Here is an 18,969-nt window from a genome sequence, read left to right on the forward strand (position 1 = left end):
TGATACTAAATTTCTCTAAATTGAAATAATAGACAAAAATATACTAGAATATCAAACCTTTAAGCATATAAAGCAAAATTATTCTGTCTAAAATATAAAACATTTAGGCATATAAAGCAACAATGGAAGGAATATCAGCAACAACCAAAGGAAACAATGGAAGGAATATCAACATTTAAGCATATAAAGCAAAATCATTATGTCTAAAATATAAAACAATAAAACAATCAATTTGACAAAAAATAGAAACCCTAAAAACCAAAAATAGAAACAAAAAATAGAAACCCTAAAAACCAAAAATCATAAACAAATAAGCAAAAATAGAAACCCTAAATCAATAACTAAAAACCCTAAATTGAAGGAAACAACAATCATACAAAGAAACAACAACATTGATAGAGAGAAGTAAACTTACAATGAAAATACCCAACAACCTGTAACTATCGTACAAACGAGCGTCAACAGGAGAGCGACACAAACACACTAAAATCAGATGCAATGAGTGAATGAACGAACGACAACGAAAGAAACGACATAAATTATATGCAACGAGAGCGAGCGACAATGAGAAAGAAAAGAAGAGAAGTAAGAAGCGGCATAAATTGCTCTCAGTGGAGAAGAAGATGGAGAAACGAAAAGAAGAAAATGGAGAAACATTTAAGAATGAGAGAAATGATTTTCTGAAGAATAGAAAAAGAACTATCAAAATAACTAAATTGTCCCTTAAGTTTGTATAGACACTTAAGTATGTAAAAGTATACAATATATGTGTTTGTATTTGTGTTTAAAAATATATTTAAATAACATTTCTTATTTTCGAAGCCGTGCATGTAGTATCTAAAAATTTGTTTCAAAATTGTACACGACAGCTTGCAAATTTCGTAAAATTTATGGTTTTTCATTGTGTCCAGTAGATTTTATATATTAATGTGGCCATGATGGAGAAGTTAACCTATAGGACATTTCTAACCGTCACCTTCTACATATTCCAAACCTTATTATGTAATCACTGAAACACAATTATCGAAGGGGATGTAGCTCCTATGGTAGAGCGCTGGTTAACATGCGGGAAATACGGGTTATAAAAATAATAAAATGCGGGAACAAGAAGATATTGAGACACAACTTATATTGATAAAAAACTCATTGGCAAATTTAAAAACAGATAGAACTTATATTGAAATATGGTTTCTATGTGCTAATTACTTTTAAATTTTTGTTATTTAATTTTGAAAAATGCTTACAAATGCTTTTGAGACATTTGTTAAAAATTTAAATATAGAAAAAATTAAAAATTATATAATTTATATTTTAAAATTATAAAAAGTGATATTTATCGTTTAAAATATGCTTTTTATTTCTTTTCTTAAGACTATGTTTTGTAAGGTCAAAAAAACAAGTTTATTCCTTATAAACTATAAACTCAGTTTGGTAATAATTATTTATGAGTTTATAATTTATAATTTATAATTTTTTCTTATAATTTTATTTTTATTATTGTAAAATTATTTTCATCTTTATAATTTAAAATTAATAAACTAGCTAAAAATATTTTATTTATAAATAATTTATATAATTTAAAATGATTTTAATAAATAATAATTTAAAGTAAATAATTTAAAATTAATAAACTAGCTAAATAAATATTTAATAAATATTAAAAAATTAAGAGATAAATAGTTTTTACTAATACATAAAAATAAAGATTTATCAATAATATATAAAAAATTACGTGATAAATATATCTCTTTTATATAAATCAATATTTAAAAAAAATCCATATTTCTCTTTTATACTTACAAATATTTATCACTAGATATATATATATTCTTTAAGTTACCCCGATAACATAATTTCTTGCTTGTTTGAGATTAAAATTGGAAATTCGAAACTTTATAGGGCTTGAAAACATTATCAATCAATTGTTTTGGTAACAAAAAAAAGAAAAAATGAACTAAGGAAAAATTGCGTTGCTTGGAAACGCTGATATAGATTCGAAGGCGAGATCCAGCGCAAATTGCAGTTGGTGCAACGTCACCGAATCTCAGATTCAACAACAACAATTGATTCAATTCAAATCTCCTTCTAACAATAGATTCGCCGATTTGGTTTGGGGCATTTGAATCATGTGGAGCACCATTGCTAATTTGAAGGAGAACTTGAATAAAATCGCCCTCGATGTTCACTACGCTGACGACGATGAAGACGACATCGTTTTACCTTCGTACGGAATCCCTCCCGACGGCGAGAGTCCTACCGTCTCCGATCGCCGGAGTTCTCGTGGCTCCAGTCATTCCAATTCGATTCCTAGGTCGCCGGCGTCGAACGGAATAACAGATCATCCTTACGCTTCCGAGGTATGTCCCCTAAAATTCGCGATGAGGTTGCGTGATTTGTGGTTGTTGGCGCCGTTTAGCTTTTGAACTATATCTATCTATGTTGATTGTGAATTCTTCATGAGTTTTTGTATCGTTGAGATTTTAAATTTGAATTGAGAGTCAAAGCAGATTATCAATTCGCTGGGTTTAATTTATGAAAGGTGTTAGTGAATGCTATGTGTTGCATGGTGTAGTTGATTAAGAAAGACAATTTATAATTATCAATAATTAATACGTACTTGTTCAAGCAAATTGCTCCAGAAATGTTAGTTTTGCCAGATAAATTTTGTAACCTGCATTGTATATACTGAGGCGGTAAAATGAAAAATTTCCGACTCTGTGATTCTCACTAGCAACAAAATTTCTCAACCTCAGCATGTGTAGTATGTGAGAAATTTTGTATGTGCAACGTTTCCCTATGTTATTACTATAGGGTTTATCTTGAATCTGATGTTATAGTATCACTGTTGTCAATTTATACAGCATGTGGCTCTGGCTCTTTTCCTGTATATACATAGTGTGTGAGGAATTTTGTATGTGCAATTAAGATCTCACTGTATTTGAATATTCATATGATGTGTCAATGGCTAGTGTTAGTTATCTGGTGTTAAGGTTTGTTTGTTTATTTATATATTTTTTGCGAGACCTTTTGTTGTCCATTATCCAAAGTGTATAAGCTAGTTCTGTTCATCATAAGGGGGAAATGGTGACAGTGAGTGGCAGTGTATAATGTTTCGATCCACAGGATCCAGATTAATTCAAATACAATTTGAAAGGTTTTGTAGATTCATTGATTGGGGCTTAACAGAATAACTTTTTAAGGGTGAAATGGTGTATAACCTAGTTTTGTTCATCATAAGGGTGAAATGGTTACAATGAGTGGCTAGTGTATAATGTTTCGATCAACAGGATCTATTCCCTTAGCATAAGGTTCATGCCTGTGTTATAAGATGTTGATGCCTTATATTTTTCCTTGAATCCTCTAATTGAATATGGTAGGTAGGTTGGCCATTTTTTTAATAATTTTTTTATAATTTTTGTTGTGGTATTTCTTGTAGATAGAACAATATAGAGCAGAAATCAAGAGACTTCAAGCATCTGAAACCGAAATTAAAGCACTATCAGTTAATTATGCAGCTCTATTGAAAGAAAAAGAGGTATTCTAGCTGTCACTTTTCTGCATATACATACCAGTAATATATCAAAATTTCTTATGTTCTTTCTAATGTTGGGGCTTCTTAATGTTCAATTTCAGCTGTTGGGTGGCATTGACCATTCTTTTGATACATGGACTTGTCTCTTGTATGATGAACGGTTTTGTTATGTATAGCTGGGAATTTTTGTTAGTTCCTTACAAACTACTGTTTGTTTTGTGTTGCTTTTCCTTTTTGAACTCCTTATGGACCTCGTATTGTTTTCCAAACAACAACAGTCAATCCTTATTCTATTTCTACTTGGTGTGTTTGCTACATGGGTCAATCAATGCCGCTGTATTTAATTACCAACCAAATTTTAGGAAAACAATTATGCATTTAAATTATTTAGTGTCCCTCTACTTTTCATGAAGTTGCCTCTCATTTGTCCACTTTTCTCACTTAATACTCTGTTAGTGTTCTCTTCACATTATCACAGACCTTAGGCAACTTTGCATCACCTTCCCTCAATAGATGCTACTGTAACTTTTCCGTGGATAATGTCATTCCAAAATCTTCAATGTCTCCTTTTCATCTACCTTATTCTCATCTCTGCTGCACTTATTTTTCTCTCTCTCAAGTCTAGTAGTGTTTCACTGCTCCACATTCACGACCATAGAGCGTTGTAATTTGATACAGACCGGTAATCTTTGTAATAAAAACTGGTTGCTGATTCATAATCTCATAGCTATCAATATATATTTTTTAGTTGTTATTGGAAATTTTCATCTTTAAAATATGATTGACTTGAGCATTTTTTGATGTCATCCATCCACCTTGAATCCTTCTCTTAGACATTCCCATCAATCTTTTTTCCCATCACATTTTAAGATGGATTGAAGATAGTAGATACATATTAAACTGTACATCTAGTGGTATGATGTAATCCCCAATTTGGACCTTATATTGTGTTTGTTAAAAATAAGATGAACTCAGCTGCAATGCACCATTTGCAGAATAAAATAAATATATCTGTGCATTCTGAATTTGTTGCTTCTTTCTAAAACTCTGATTTTTTTTACACCCTCTTCCCAAACAAAAGGATTTTTTGTATTTACTTCAATATGTTATAGGATTATATCTCATTATATGATTTTTCTCAGGAAGAGGTTTCAAAATCAGTCCTTTAATGCCCAACGTGTTGATTTAAGATTTGTGAATTCTAGCCTTTGTTAAGTTAACTATTCAACAATTTCAACTTTGCAGGATCACATCATTAGACTGAATAAAGAAAATGGCTCGTTAAAACAGAATTTAGAGGCTACAAGTCCTGCATCTTCAAATGGCAATCACAAAGTCAAGGTAATCCTATATTTAAATTCAAACTTTATTCTGAAGAATTTAATGTTTGTTATAGAAATTTTTAACCCCTGCTTTTACGTCCTTCGTTGTTTTAAATCTTGTAGTTAATAATTTTGGTTTGAAATTTAAATAGTGATGACAACGAGTATGCCATATGCATTGTTATGTTATAATACGTAAATGGCTTTTCAAAACTTATGCTTCACATTTTTTGATTGGAAAATATTGAGAGTCCAACATCGGATAGTGATGTGGCTAAAATTGTGAACAATAGTTATAACTGGGGGAAATCCTCACTCCATGAGCTAGCTTTTGAAGTTGAGTTAGACATAAACCCAAATTCTAGTATGGTATCAAATCAAATCTTATCCAATATCTGTTTGTCCAGTACTGGAAGTGAAAGGAGCGTGTTGAGAGTTCCACATTGGACAATTATACGACTTGAGCAATAGAGGAGGGGGCCCTCACCCAATGAACTATCTTTTGGGGTTGAGTTAGGCCCTAATTCAAATTTTGATAGAAAAATAAAAATCAACTTCCTGGTAAACTGTCATAGTTATTAATTCCGACTCTTGACACATAGGTTGACCATACTTTACTACTCTATTCTAGAGGCAATTATTTTGTATCTTGTCAATACAATATTTGGCTTTATCGCGTTACTTGTTTACATAGTTCATATCCTAGAATAACTATGTGGGTTTGACCAGTTTCTTTGCAACACTTTAATTACAATTATTTCCAAAGTTTTGGGTAGAAAAGCATTGAAAGATTTTTTAGAGCGTGCAATTTGTTCTCCTATGTGATACATTTGATTCTAAGGCTTAAGTCGTTATCTAGAGGTTTACCCTTATCAATCTTTGACATAGAATTATTGTTGTGGCTTCTATTTAAAGAAAAGCCAATAGTTTTCTTATGGATTTCTTTTTGTTGAAAATCCTAGATATCAGAAAGCTCTTTTGATCACAAAGGTTCTCAGTTTTCAGTGCTATTTATTTAGAATATTTTATAATTGAATTTTGATCACAATGTTAAATCAATATAATTAATAAGAAATATGAATTGTTCTGACCAAATGAATTATGTATTCATAAATCAGGGTTGATTAGAAAAAGAGTAAAACCTTTCTGCAAAAAAGAAGAGTTAAAACCTGTTTTTATTGTTTATGTCTCATCTCATGCAGTTTTATAACAACAAAGAAACCATGGTTGACTATATAGGAGTGTACAAAGGACATATTAGGTCAGGTTTGATGTGTCCCTTACCCGGTCCTAATATTTGATCGAGTTAAATTTTAGACACTAACCCGTCCCTTAACCTGATCAAACCAGATGAGTTGCGAGTTTATTAAAGACGGGGTGAAATAAAGACGAGATCAGGTTGGTTCCAAGATGAGATGTCAAATAGTAATCCTTAAAACTTTTTTTTAGGAAAAACAATTAAATATAAGGAAACTCATAATAAGTCACATATGGTTAACACTTGCCAATTCATTCAAGAGTAGTAACTCATAATATTGCTTTACAATTTATAAAGGAACGTGCCGGAAATGACCTGCTCTTGTTGTGTACCATATTCTTTATTCTTGTCCAGCAAAAACCCGATTTGTATAATCTTTATCCTCTCTCACATCAGGCTAATCATTACTCATTAGGCTTTTGAAGATACAATAATGCTATTTTCTGTTGTGAACTTGTATCATAGTTGAAAGAGAGCATTGCTGAATGTCTTTTGTTCTTAACAGAAAACTAAGGATTCTTTTTGATTACTTTAGAATATTTGTGCAGGGAAGCAGTGATCAGTCATCTAATCAACATAATAGGTTCACAACTCAAATGAAAAACCGTAATGCTATAAACAACGGAACCATGTCTACTTTGGAATCCAATGGAATTCAAAGTAAGATGGTATCTAATCATTCAAACTTACAAGTTAAGGACAAGGTAATGACAATTTAATTTTTTGGTTATTCTTAAGCAATGAACCGGCATAGGAAGATTGACCACTACATGGCATTCATGACAAAGTTTTTTTGGTTACTCCTTGTCCTAGTCTGATTTTGATCTAGTACTTTTTTTGTTATTTTATCCCATGTCTATGTTCATTTTCAGTTAGTCCCAGCATGATGTGCACCTTTTCTAGAAAATGGAAATATTTCTTAATTTGATCTTTCTATTTCTTTATAATTTGAGAACTTATTTTTTTGTCTAATGTGTGGTCATTTTGATTTAGAATTTTCGATAGGATATATATTATTATTTTTAGTGATGAGTGAACTTGACAACAGATGTATGAATGCCTTCTAGGAGCTAGCAAATTTGGTAGAAGGAAAAAGTAGCCCGACAGCAGCAGTACAAGTACAACATACTCATGAGATACGAAAACTGAAGTTGGAATTGGAGCAAGAACGAGATAAATTGGCAAACATTCAACTACAATTCCAGGGTATTTTTTCTGCATTCCAAATAATTTGATTGATCACCATTTTGTATGTTTAAATAGAAACTGCTAAGATATCTAGTTCTTTCTTCACTGCCAGAGGAACAGAAATTGAACAAGTCTTTCCAAGAGGAGCTTAAACTATTAAAGTTGGAAAGAGACAAAGTAAGTTCATATAAGCATAGATACAAATTTGATGTTCACGGCTTCAACACCTTTATTGTATTTTGTTTGGATATATAATTTACGTGAGATTGCTATTGACATAAAGACTTGATAAATTCTGCCAAGCTATTATGAATTCAGATAGCAATCCGAATTGCCATTTGTCACTTTTTGTGAACGAAATATGACAAATTGTTTCTACCTCTGTTCCTAAATATAAAACCCTCTTGAGATTTTTGTTCCTCCCTTTTTATAGAATCCCTTTCAAATTTTCAACTGCATTAATTATTTTTTTACTAACATATCTGTTATTATGTTACATTTTTTATACAACCTGTAATAAATACTATAATAAAAACATAAAGTAATTCTCTTTTCTTGAACGGTAAATTTGTAAAACTATCAATTGCCAATGAATTTAATACTACTACCAACTTCTAAATTCCCGTGATTTAGTTAATGGGGTCCTATATATAGGGACAAGGTAGTATTACATTAAGAGAAAAGCATGGAAGAAGATACAATAATGGTTTTGTAAACAAAGAAAATGAGAAGAACTGAAGAATATATTTGCATGGATTTCTGAGAGTGATAGAACTAGAAAGTACAAGAGAGCACATTAGCTTTTTGCAATGCTTCAAAATCTTCATATCACTATTTCTTCGCGCGCGCGCGCACACACACACACACACACACACACATATATATATATGGAGATGTATCAAGTAGAGAAGTTTTAATATGAGAGTTAGAGGATTAAATCTTGACCATACAACTATACATGGATGATTATGATTGAAAGTGTCACATGACCACTTAAAATAGTCAAATGATTTTTTGTTTTAATCTTAACCATTCATGATTTGTTTAATAGCTAAGATTCATTCATCTCAGACTTTCTTTATAAAAATCCTCTCATTTGACATGTTTCCGTGTGTATATGTATTTGTGTGTGTGTGAGAGAGGGCTGTTTAAATGAGTATGTGTGTTCGTGCATGCGTATGCGGGTGCGTGTGTGTAAATGCAAAGTAATAACTTGGCCATTTTCTGGGTTGTTAATAGCTTCCTTTGTATCGTCGAGTAATAGATTACATCTTTTAAAGAATAAGGATGCTGGTTTTGTTGTATTGATTTCCAACATGATGAGCTGTGTCATAGTTTTTGGTTATCTAACCCCTATATGTATTACTTCTTGAAGACTACAAATGAGGTGAGGCAATTGCACAATGAATTGAATGAGAAAGTATCAGAAATAAAACGTCTGCAATTGGAGTTGACTAGGCAGGAAGATGAAGAAGCAGTTAATGCTATGAATAGCTCAAAAAGATTAATCGAAACTTTAGAGAAGGAAAACACCACTCTTAAGGTTTGTAGATATATGCAATAATTAATTCCATCATAAAAAAAATGTTTCTACCATTTTATCAATCGAAACTTGAAAATAGTTGTTTTTTATATTGTGCTATCTTATCCTCACATTATTATTAGATGGAAAAAAGTGAACTAGAGGCTGCACTCAAAGCAAGTAGAATGTCCTTCGTGGTTGAAAAGTCACCTGATGCTTCTCAAATCCAGAATAGGGATTCCAGCAGTTTAAGTGATGTAAGCCCAAACTTCATAGAAGTATTTACTTTTTAACTTATCCATTAAGCACCATGCTAATAATGGTTGTCTTTCTTCTCTTTTATGGGGACCTGTGAATTGGCTTTTTGTAACAGTTGTCAGATCATTCCAAAAGTTTTCCTGGAAAAGAAGACATGGAAGTATCCTTACAGATGATGAGTAATGATTTGAAGAAAACACAACAGGAGAGGGACAAAGCTGTACAAGAATTGACTCGCCTTAAACAACATTTGTTAGAGAAGGTTTCATTTATTTTTTTTAAATTTATCTGTTGAAGCAGCATTAATGATGAATGAGCGTGGTAATCAAGATTAAATATGTACCAATTATCTTTATATTTTTATGGTTTTTATATCATAAGTTAATGTTTCCCACTATATAGTTATATAATTTTGGTCTCCTTAATTTTATAATGAATGCGAATGAACTGCAATTGCTTACATCATACATGAATTTAGCATATAAATCTTTCTGCATCTGACTCATATTTTCACGTCGGTGCTATTTCTCTAGGAAAATGAAGAGTCAGAAAAAATGGACGAGGATACCAAAATCATTGAAGAACTACGGGAAAACAACAATTATTTAAGGGCTCAAATATCACATCTCGAGAGAACTTTGAAGCAAGCAACTTCAGATCAGGAGAAACTGAAGACGGCAAACAACAATGAAATTCTGAAGTCCAGGGAAGTCATTGATGACTTGAACAAAAAGCTTACAAACTGTATAAGCACGATCGATGCCAAAAATGTTGAACTAATAAATTTGCAGACAGCTCTTGGACAGTATTATGCTGAAATTGAAGCTAAGGTTGTTCTTTTTTCTTTAGTATTACAAGTTTGCTGACATTAACTGCGCTGTTAACACCTTAATATTCCTACTCACCTTTTAATTTTTGTCACATCTTTGTGTCTGTCTGTGTATTGTTCCACGGAGTAAGCTTATATCTTCTATTAATTTTTTTTTCTTCCTGAAGGAACATTTAGAAGGAGAGTTGGCTCGTGCAAGGGATGAAACAGCTAATCTTTCTCAACTGTTGAAAGTATGAATCTATCTCACTTTTGCTAAATTAATATGCAGGCAACCTACACTTGGTTTAAGATTTGAATTGAACAGCTATTGGATCCTTTATGTTGATTGTAATACAAAAGCATATGATGATCTTCGCTGATTGTAACACTAGTATTTGATTATTTTTCGTATCATGCCGTTCTCTATGTTTTAAAGTTACTCTATCTTTATACTTAAAAATAACGCATCTTGTATTATTGTCCATCATACATGGAAAATTTTGCTCAAGTATATTGACATTGTATTTTGGTTTTTAGACTCAAAAGGATAAATAGTTGACTTGTTGGTGTTTATAATTAAGCAGCCTGTAGATTAAATGGTTTTGTTATTGCCAGGATGCAGATTGGAGAGCAGATATATTGAGGGGTGAAAAAGAAGAAATTGTAGCCAAGCTTTCTCAATCTGAAAAGGTACAATCTGAATGGAGAAGTAGAGTAAGCAAGCTTGAGGAAGAGAATGCCAAATTGAGACGAGCTCTTGAACAGAGTATGACACGGCTAAATAGAATGTCAGTGGATTCTGATTTTCTTGTTGACAGGTTGGCATATTTTTTCTTCTTAGTATAATTCCCATGATAGAACATTATGACGTTCTTTGACCATGTAGCTGACCCCACCTAGTGTTAGAAAAAGCTGTATTTATAGTATAAAAAGTAAAAAGTAATCTAGGAAATATTTTTGTCGAGATGTTGTTTCCGTTTGAGAATAATTTGTTTTACTGGTTTTAATTGTATTTTGACAGGCGCATTGTGATAAAACTACTTATAACTTATTTCCAGAGAAACCACAGCAAAGAGGTATGGAGTCTTCTAATTGTGGCTGCTTTACATGCATTTTTCAAGACTTTTCCTCTTTCCTTTATTTCTCCTGTAAGAATCATATTTGTGTATATGCCCTTGTGTGTTGGGGGGAGAGAAATTTATGGACTCAGTTTTGATACTATTTGCTGAATTAATTGATGGTTGCAAGATTTTGTCGAAGAAAATGGTATATGGTTAGATTCACGAGGATGTTCACATTTGTGTTAAAATAAGACAACCGTGCCAGGATATGGTTTTAAGAAGTTGCAATGTTAGTTAATGTTTTAAGAACCTGTGAACTTGCGAAAGTTATAAAATTATGCTCTCCAATTTCATATGTTTACTTTTGGCAGTATATTTAGGTTCCTTCCCTTAACTTTTGCTCCCAATGCTGTGTTTTTTATCTGGTTTGTGTGCTATATGGTTCAAATGATCTTTTTCATTGAGTTTTCGATGTTGGGACAGGTTTTGGACTTAATGGTTCGCATGCTGGGATTCTCTAATGAGGACAAGCAAAGGATAGGCCTTGCTCAACAAGGTCCAGGAAAAGGTGTTGTCCGTGGGGTTCTTGGGTTGCCTGGCCGCCTGGTTGGAGGTATCTTGGGAGGAAGTTCAACTGAATCGGCTGCAAATGTCGGATCTGATAACCAGGTAATTTCTTCTCCTTTGGTATTAAAATATTTTCCTCTTTGGTATTAATGTAATACTGGCACAAGCTGAAAACTGTTTGTTTCTCAACATGGAACATATTCCATGTGTATACCGTACATCTACCAAAAGCATCTTTAAAAATGCTTTCCATTTTAGATCTTGTCGCATTTTAAACTACTTAGATATCAGTTTACAATCATAAATTCAGATCTGAACAAGTGCTTTCCCCCTTCAGTCCTTTGCAGATATGTGGGTTGATTTTCTTCTTAAAGAAACAGAAGAAAGAGAAAAGAGGGAGTTGTCAGGAAGTACAGGTGAATCCATGGGTGATTCACGTGATAAAAGTACGAATACTAATTCTGCTTCTTCACCGCTTTCCAATCAGAGGTTTAGTACTGGAACTGCATCAATTTCTTCACCTACTAATCAAAACACCAGTCCTCTCTCTCGTGGATATTTTCAGCATTCTGAACCAATTGGTTCAGAATTCTCAACAGTTCCCCTTACATATTCTGATAGCAAAACAACTAGTTCAAAATTTCATCCTAGATACTAAATTTTCACTTTTATGTAATTAATCAAAAAGGTAGATATGATTGTTATATTATATAGGCATGCGATCTTGTTCAATCAATTCTTTTACATAAAAAGTGAGTGTATTTTATTCACAAGTGTCGCAAGATTATTTTCTTTCCAAGGCCTTAAACATCTCCTGTGGATACAATAATTTGGAAAATTATCTTGATGTACATGTCATATAAGCACACTCGTGTCTTCAGTTTAATTACTGTCTTTGAGCCATATAAGGGGACAGAGGTGTAACAGATGCCAGATGTTTCAGTTCTCTTTAAGCCATATAATAATAAATAGACACAATATATCTCTCGGTTCTTTTAAGTTACACAAAAATAATAGATTAGTATTTTAATTTTTTTTTTGTCATTTAACTTTTCATTTGGGTCAATTTTTAAAGAGTTTTGATTGTACTAATTTTAAGAATATAAACCTTCAATCAAATTTTTGAAAAATAATTAAACAGGAGAATTTGAATAAGATACATATTAAGGTTCTTTTGAAATTAAATGTGAAATTAACTTAATTTAGATTTGAATAAGATACATATTAAGGTTCTTGAAATTAAATGTGAAATTAACTTAATTTAGATTATGAAATCAAATGAAAGTTTATTATGTTATTTGTTATATGATTGATAGTAAAATTCATAGTAAAATTTTAAAAAAATTTAACTACAAATTATTGAAGCGAACATTTAACTAAAGATATTTTACATTGTAATTTTCGTGCAAGATAAAAGACTAAATAATGTATTTTGCCGAATCATTTAATAATGTTGAAATGAATGTCTTTTACATTAATCGAATCGTATAATGCTTGCGTGCACCAAGTTTCACAAACTTAGGCGTCACTTCCCACTTCCTTCATTTTCTTTAGTCACATTTTCTTAAGATCAGCAATTTGGAAAAGTAGGAGAAAGAACTTTATGAGTCTTTTATCTTGCTATATTATTTAGTTTCAAGATACTAGTAGTCTTTTACGTGTTAACTATCAAAACTTGCAACCACGTAAGTTAACATTAACGACATTTGCATTGGAATGACCACTTTGGCATATAATACTATTAAGATACGAAATCATTTTGGAATACATAATAAATGAGACTTAATTGAAACCTATAATATGTAGGTACAATAGATTGAAAATGTACTAGTTTATTTATAGTTTAAAATTAATGCATATATTAAAAAGAAACTAAGAACGACAGCTTAGTGCAGAATTAGAAATGAGCTGTAGACAAGGATCTGTATTATTCTTCAGTGCGATTGGTATGAGGCCTTTGAGGTGACGTTCAACCCATATGTATCCACCATTCCATAACTTTCAAGTTCTTTTTTAAGCTATGAGTTCCACTAATGTAGGGCAGAGACGTAGGGATATGTTGGCTCAATTTCATGCACTTTTAATTGGGCTATTCAAAGTTTTAAACTCCTTTAAATGCACCATAAATGAGTCTACATGTGAATTTCACCATTGACCAGGCCCACTTAGGTGAGCGTTTGGTTGAGTATATCGGCCAGTCCAGCTTCTCACATGTTCAAAAGTACTACTATAAAAAATCTAATTCAAAAATGTCCCCAAACTAAATAACTAGGGGTGTATTCATCTACCTTTAGCTCTTTTAGGATTATAACATCACGATACATATTTAGTTAAATAAAATATAAACGTAAATATACTCAAAATTGCACTCATTTCTCTAAGGCATTATTTGGATACACAATTTTTTATTGTATATATAATGTGAGAGAACAACATTCAAAAGAGAGAGAAATTGAAAAAACCAATTAAAAACTTAAATACCGTATAAATATACAATGTTTGTGTCCATATGAGTTTGAAAAACATTTCTCTAATAATTATTGTATCACATGTATAATAAAACACAAATATATTGTTTTAGAAATCGACTTATAAGGTGAGTGTCATTATTTATAAATGTTTTTAGGGTGTGTTTGGTTGCAAGGAGAAAATGAGAAGAGAGAAAGAGGTAAGAAAGAGTATGGTAAGAGAGAAATAGTAGAGAATTAAGTGAGAAATAAATTAGATTTGAAATATTGTTTGGTATACGAGAAAGATAAAAGAAATAGAAAAGAGAGAAATGTTGATTATTTTTGAAAATACGATAATACCCCTAAATCTTCCATGAAATTTAATTTGTTTTTTGTTTGAATTTAATTATTATTTTTTATTAAAATATTTAATTTACTATCTTTGTAGTTTAATTAATTAGAATAATTTAAATTTTTATTGATTTAAATTTAAAATTGTTTGAGATAATTAATTAAACTTCTAATTTAATTATTAATTTGTTTTTGTAAATCTATTAATTAATTATATGATGATTATGTGGTATTCAAGTCTGAAAGTCAAATCTCCCTAATTTTTTTTTGAAAATCACATAATATTTAGAATTTAATAAATTGAATTAACATTCATTAATTGTGCTAAAAAGTTGTGATAGTTTAATAAACAATTAAATTAAATTAATAAAGGAACTGAAGTAGATGTTGTGATGCAAAAATTGCATAACACAAAATAGCTTGCACTCATAAAGATAATGATTAGTCACAAGAGCAAATTGGAAAAGTAAAAAAATAAGTACATTTATTCTTCTTGCTTTCTCCACAAAGAAAACTAAAAGGTGTAAGACCCACAAATTTTGAGTCTCTCTTTTTTACTTCTCTAGAAACCAAACAAAAAAGAGAAGTTTATCATTTCTCTTTAATTATTCTTTAACTCTCTCTTTCTTATTTCTCTCAAACCAATCAAGCCCTTAGAGTTCTATCTATTATTTTGAATGTGAAACACAAATTTTTCCAAATATATTGTAACATTAACTATTTTTTTGTTTTACTATTATTATTTTACTCTACCAACTTTAAATTAGGTAAATCCTAAACAAACACTCATCTATTGTGTACAAATAGAAAAAGCTCTAATATGAAATGCACCCTCACTTTTTTTAAAGAACTACTGCAATTACTTAGAAAGAAATATGAGCAAAATTATTTAATTTTTTTAAAATAAAATATATGTAAAATACCAATAACTTGCCTCATATTTAAGGATAATATCTTTAACATATCTTAATTTAATTTTTTTTAACTATTTAATTTATCTGATTATAGAGTGTAGTTTGAATGATAGATTCAATTTTTTTGATATTCTATAGTTTAAATGTGATTAACTAATTTTTTTATTAAATAATTTAGAGGCTATATTCACATACTTTAAAAACTATGATGCATAGCTACAAGTACAATACCAATATCATGTATGAGTATGGATACGAGATAAAGTATTCTGTAAAAAATTATCGTACGAATACTTCAATAAAAACATGAATTTTTTATATAACTTAATTAAAAGAGTTAAATTATTCAATTTACGATACAAAATTATAATAAAATTTTTAAAAGACACAATTTTATTTGCTTACGACCACAAATTAATTCAAATAATAATAATAATAATATATTAATATATAACAAAATCATCAATTTCACACGCAATAAATTAATATGAAAAATAGCGTACCTACGAGTGCCAGTACCAAACAAGTACCCAATATGAGTATGTATTTCACCATTTTAGAAGTACTGGTACCAGGTAAGTACTCCATACAAAATTGGAAGTTCATCATATTATTCGTGATGCAAATAAATGTGCATACCTATTGGTAATTAGAGCTCACTCTACTTTTTTTATATATAAGAACCTATTCTTTGTAATTCATAACAATATATTTTCAGTTAATAAGAGATAAAGTTATTCAATAAATTTTTCCTTTCAATTAATAAGTAATATGGTATCAGATTTTAACAATTCTTGCTTCTGCTTCATTTCTCAAAACTAGAATTCTTCTTCATTTTTTTTTGAGATCTCAAACCCATAATGCCTCCAAATTGTCTTTTTGAATTCTCAATCCTAAAAGTCTTCTAGATTTCTCAAACCAGAATTCATTTTCCTATTCATTTTTCTTCTTCAAGATTTTCCTCTTTCATCATTCCAACGATAACTCTGATTCTTCTTCTGATTCTGAACCACAAATTGTTTTGCCACCGTCTCCATAAAAGACCCCACACTCAACCCTCATAGCCCTTATTATCTTTATCTCGGTGATAATCTTGTCGATGTTCTTGTCACACCCCTCTTAAACGACAACAACTACTACAATTGGAGCAAGGCCATGAAACATGTTTTATCATCCAAAAACAATATTCAATTCAACAATGGATCTCTTCCTCAATCGACGTCAACTTACCTGATTTTGAGCTATGGAATCGTGCCAACAACATGGTAATTTCTTGGATGAATATAACCTTATCTTCTCACATTTCTCAGAGTATTATCTACATCGACACCTCTTACGATCTTTGGTGTGATTTGCACGAAAGATTCACCAAAAGTAACCACTTTCGAAGTTCCGATCTTCTTCGCGATCTCCTCTCCATCAAGCAGGGAGATCGCTATCTTTCAATATTCTTCACAGGTCTAAAAATCTAATCAGATGATGAGTTTGAAGATCTCTATCCTACCCCTTCTTGTATTTGTTCGATTCCATGAAAATGTAAACTTAGCACAACCGCCAACAACTTAAAACAACAAAAATATGTTACATGTTTCCATATCTTTGATAAATATGTTGTCTCCATTAACTTTGATAAATCCATATCTTTACACAATGTTCTCTTTATACCTCAATTTAAATTTAGTTTGATTTCAACCTCTAAATTAACTCAACCTAAATTGTAGGCTAATATTTAGTAAAAACTCTTGTGTTATTCAAGATTCACATACCCAGAAGATGATTGAGATTATGAAGCATCATAATAACCTTTATGTTCTAAAAAAATCTCATGTTTTGTCCTTTGATGATTTGTTTTTCACTTTGATGATTCTGTTTTACATGATTTTATTTCTTGTAATAATCGAGTATATAGTATGAATTCTAATTCTTTTGATATTTGACATTATAGGTTAGGCCATCCCTTTATTTTTGTTTTACACATATGTAAATTGTTTCCATCAATAAAAAAGTAATTTGTGATGCTTGTCATTTTGACAAATTTTCTAGACTTCCTTTTCCTTTAAGTTCTAACATTTCTTTACATGCTTTAGATTTAATACATGTTGACATTTGGCATCCCATTGGTGACATTTTAATAGATGGATATAAGTATCTTTTAACCATTGTTGATGACTATACAAGATTCACTTGGGTTTTCCATTTGAAAGCTAAATCAGAAATTAGATTTAAGCTCCAACACTTTAGCACATTTGTTTCCACTCAATTTTCAACTAAAATTTAAACTATTAGAAGTGATAACGGCGTTGAGTTAAATATACCTACTTTTTATTTATTTATTTTGATTTAGGTATTTTACATCAAACTTCATGTGTGAAAACACCTCAACAAAATTCCATTGTTGAGAGAAAATACAATCATCTATTAAATGTCACTAGAACTTTACTTGTTCACTCTCAACTTCTCAAATGTTTTTGGTCTTTTGCTCTTTGTCATTCCACTTTTATTAAAAACAAATTACTTACACATGTCTTACAAAATAAGACACCTTATGATATGCCACCTACTTTTAATGACTTAAAAGTGTTTGATTGTCATTCTTTTGCTTCAACTATATTAAATCATATATAAGACTAAATTGAATCCTACAGCTCACAAAAGGATATTTCTTGGATTTAAACCAAAAACAAAATTGTTTTCTATGATGTACGTGATATTTTTACTTCACAAAACATTGTTTTCTATGAGCATATATTTCCTTATATTTCCATTGATTATGTTAATTTGCTCTTCAAATTTTCCATTACCTCAAATCATCATCAGCTCACGAACTATTTTTTCCAACATCTTCTCATCTTCAACTCAAGTCCTTTTGTGATTCAGATTGAGCTAGTTTCCCGACACACGCAAATCTATTATCGGTTTTTACATCTTCCTAGGTGATTCTCTTATATAATGGAAATATAAGAAACAAGCTATCGTCTCTCATTCTTCTACTGAGGTCAAGTATAAGGCCGTGACGTCCACTGTTTGCGAGCTTCAATAACTCATGTATCTTTTCAATGATCTTAAGATTCCTTACATGAAACATGCCCTTTCTTTATTGTGATAACCAATCAACAAGACATATTGCCTCAAATTCTTCCTTCTCGAACGCACCAAACATCTTGAGCCCGATTGTCATATTGTGCATGTAAAGCTTCAACACATCTTTTTTGTTTACTTCCAATTTCTTTGCATCTTCAACTTGCAGATATATTTACGAAATCTTTGGATCCTACACCATTTCATATTTTTTTATCCAAATTTAGAATCATATTTATATGTTCATCAGCTTAAGGGAGAATATTGATATATAGTTGTATTATACTTAACAATATATTTTGAGTAAATAAGAAATGAGTTATTCAATAAATTTACCTCTTCAGTTAGCAAGTAATAAATTATGTGATCAAAGAGGAAAGGAGGTGGGTGAAATTTTATAGAATCAGCAAGTGTAAGAATATCATTGACCACGAGTTCCAAAATGAATATGTTTGACCACTTCAATTGGCTAGACAAGAAAAATTGAGAAAATTTCATAAGCACACACATGTTAGCATGCCCGTGACCACACAACAAACAAGTCAAGGATCCTTTGACATTCTACACACACTTGAAAAGGAAGTTCCATCCGATTACTATACTCAAACAAGAAGAATATTTTATCCCATAAAAAATAAAGTGAAATAAAAAAGCAGT

The 18,969-nt window shown here is 30.8% G+C and overlaps 1 protein-coding gene across 1 annotated transcript; it reads left to right on the plus strand.

Moving 5' to 3' along the window:
• The first annotated feature begins 1,858 nt into the window (after positions 1-1,858).
• Positions 1,859-12,512, plus strand: LOC101498819 (golgin candidate 3). Its single transcript, XM_004492752.4, has 15 exons — positions 1,859-2,357; positions 3,437-3,535; positions 4,778-4,873; positions 6,661-6,816; positions 7,180-7,318; positions 7,413-7,477; positions 8,676-8,843; positions 8,966-9,079; positions 9,196-9,342; positions 9,614-9,910; positions 10,077-10,142; positions 10,507-10,709; positions 10,913-10,967; positions 11,436-11,621; positions 11,857-12,512. Exons 1-15 carry the CDS (start codon positions 2,127-2,129, stop codon positions 12,175-12,177), a joined length of 2,343 nt encoding a protein of 780 aa, XP_004492809.1. The 5' UTR covers positions 1,859-2,126; the 3' UTR covers positions 12,178-12,512.
• The last annotated feature ends 6,457 nt before the right edge of the window (positions 12,513-18,969 follow it).

The sequence above is a fragment of the Cicer arietinum genome, chromosome 3 (assembly GCF_000331145.2).
Source record: "Cicer arietinum cultivar CDC Frontier isolate Library 1 chromosome 3, Cicar.CDCFrontier_v2.0, whole genome shotgun sequence".
NCBI lineage: Eukaryota > Viridiplantae > Streptophyta > Magnoliopsida > Fabales > Fabaceae > Cicer > Cicer arietinum.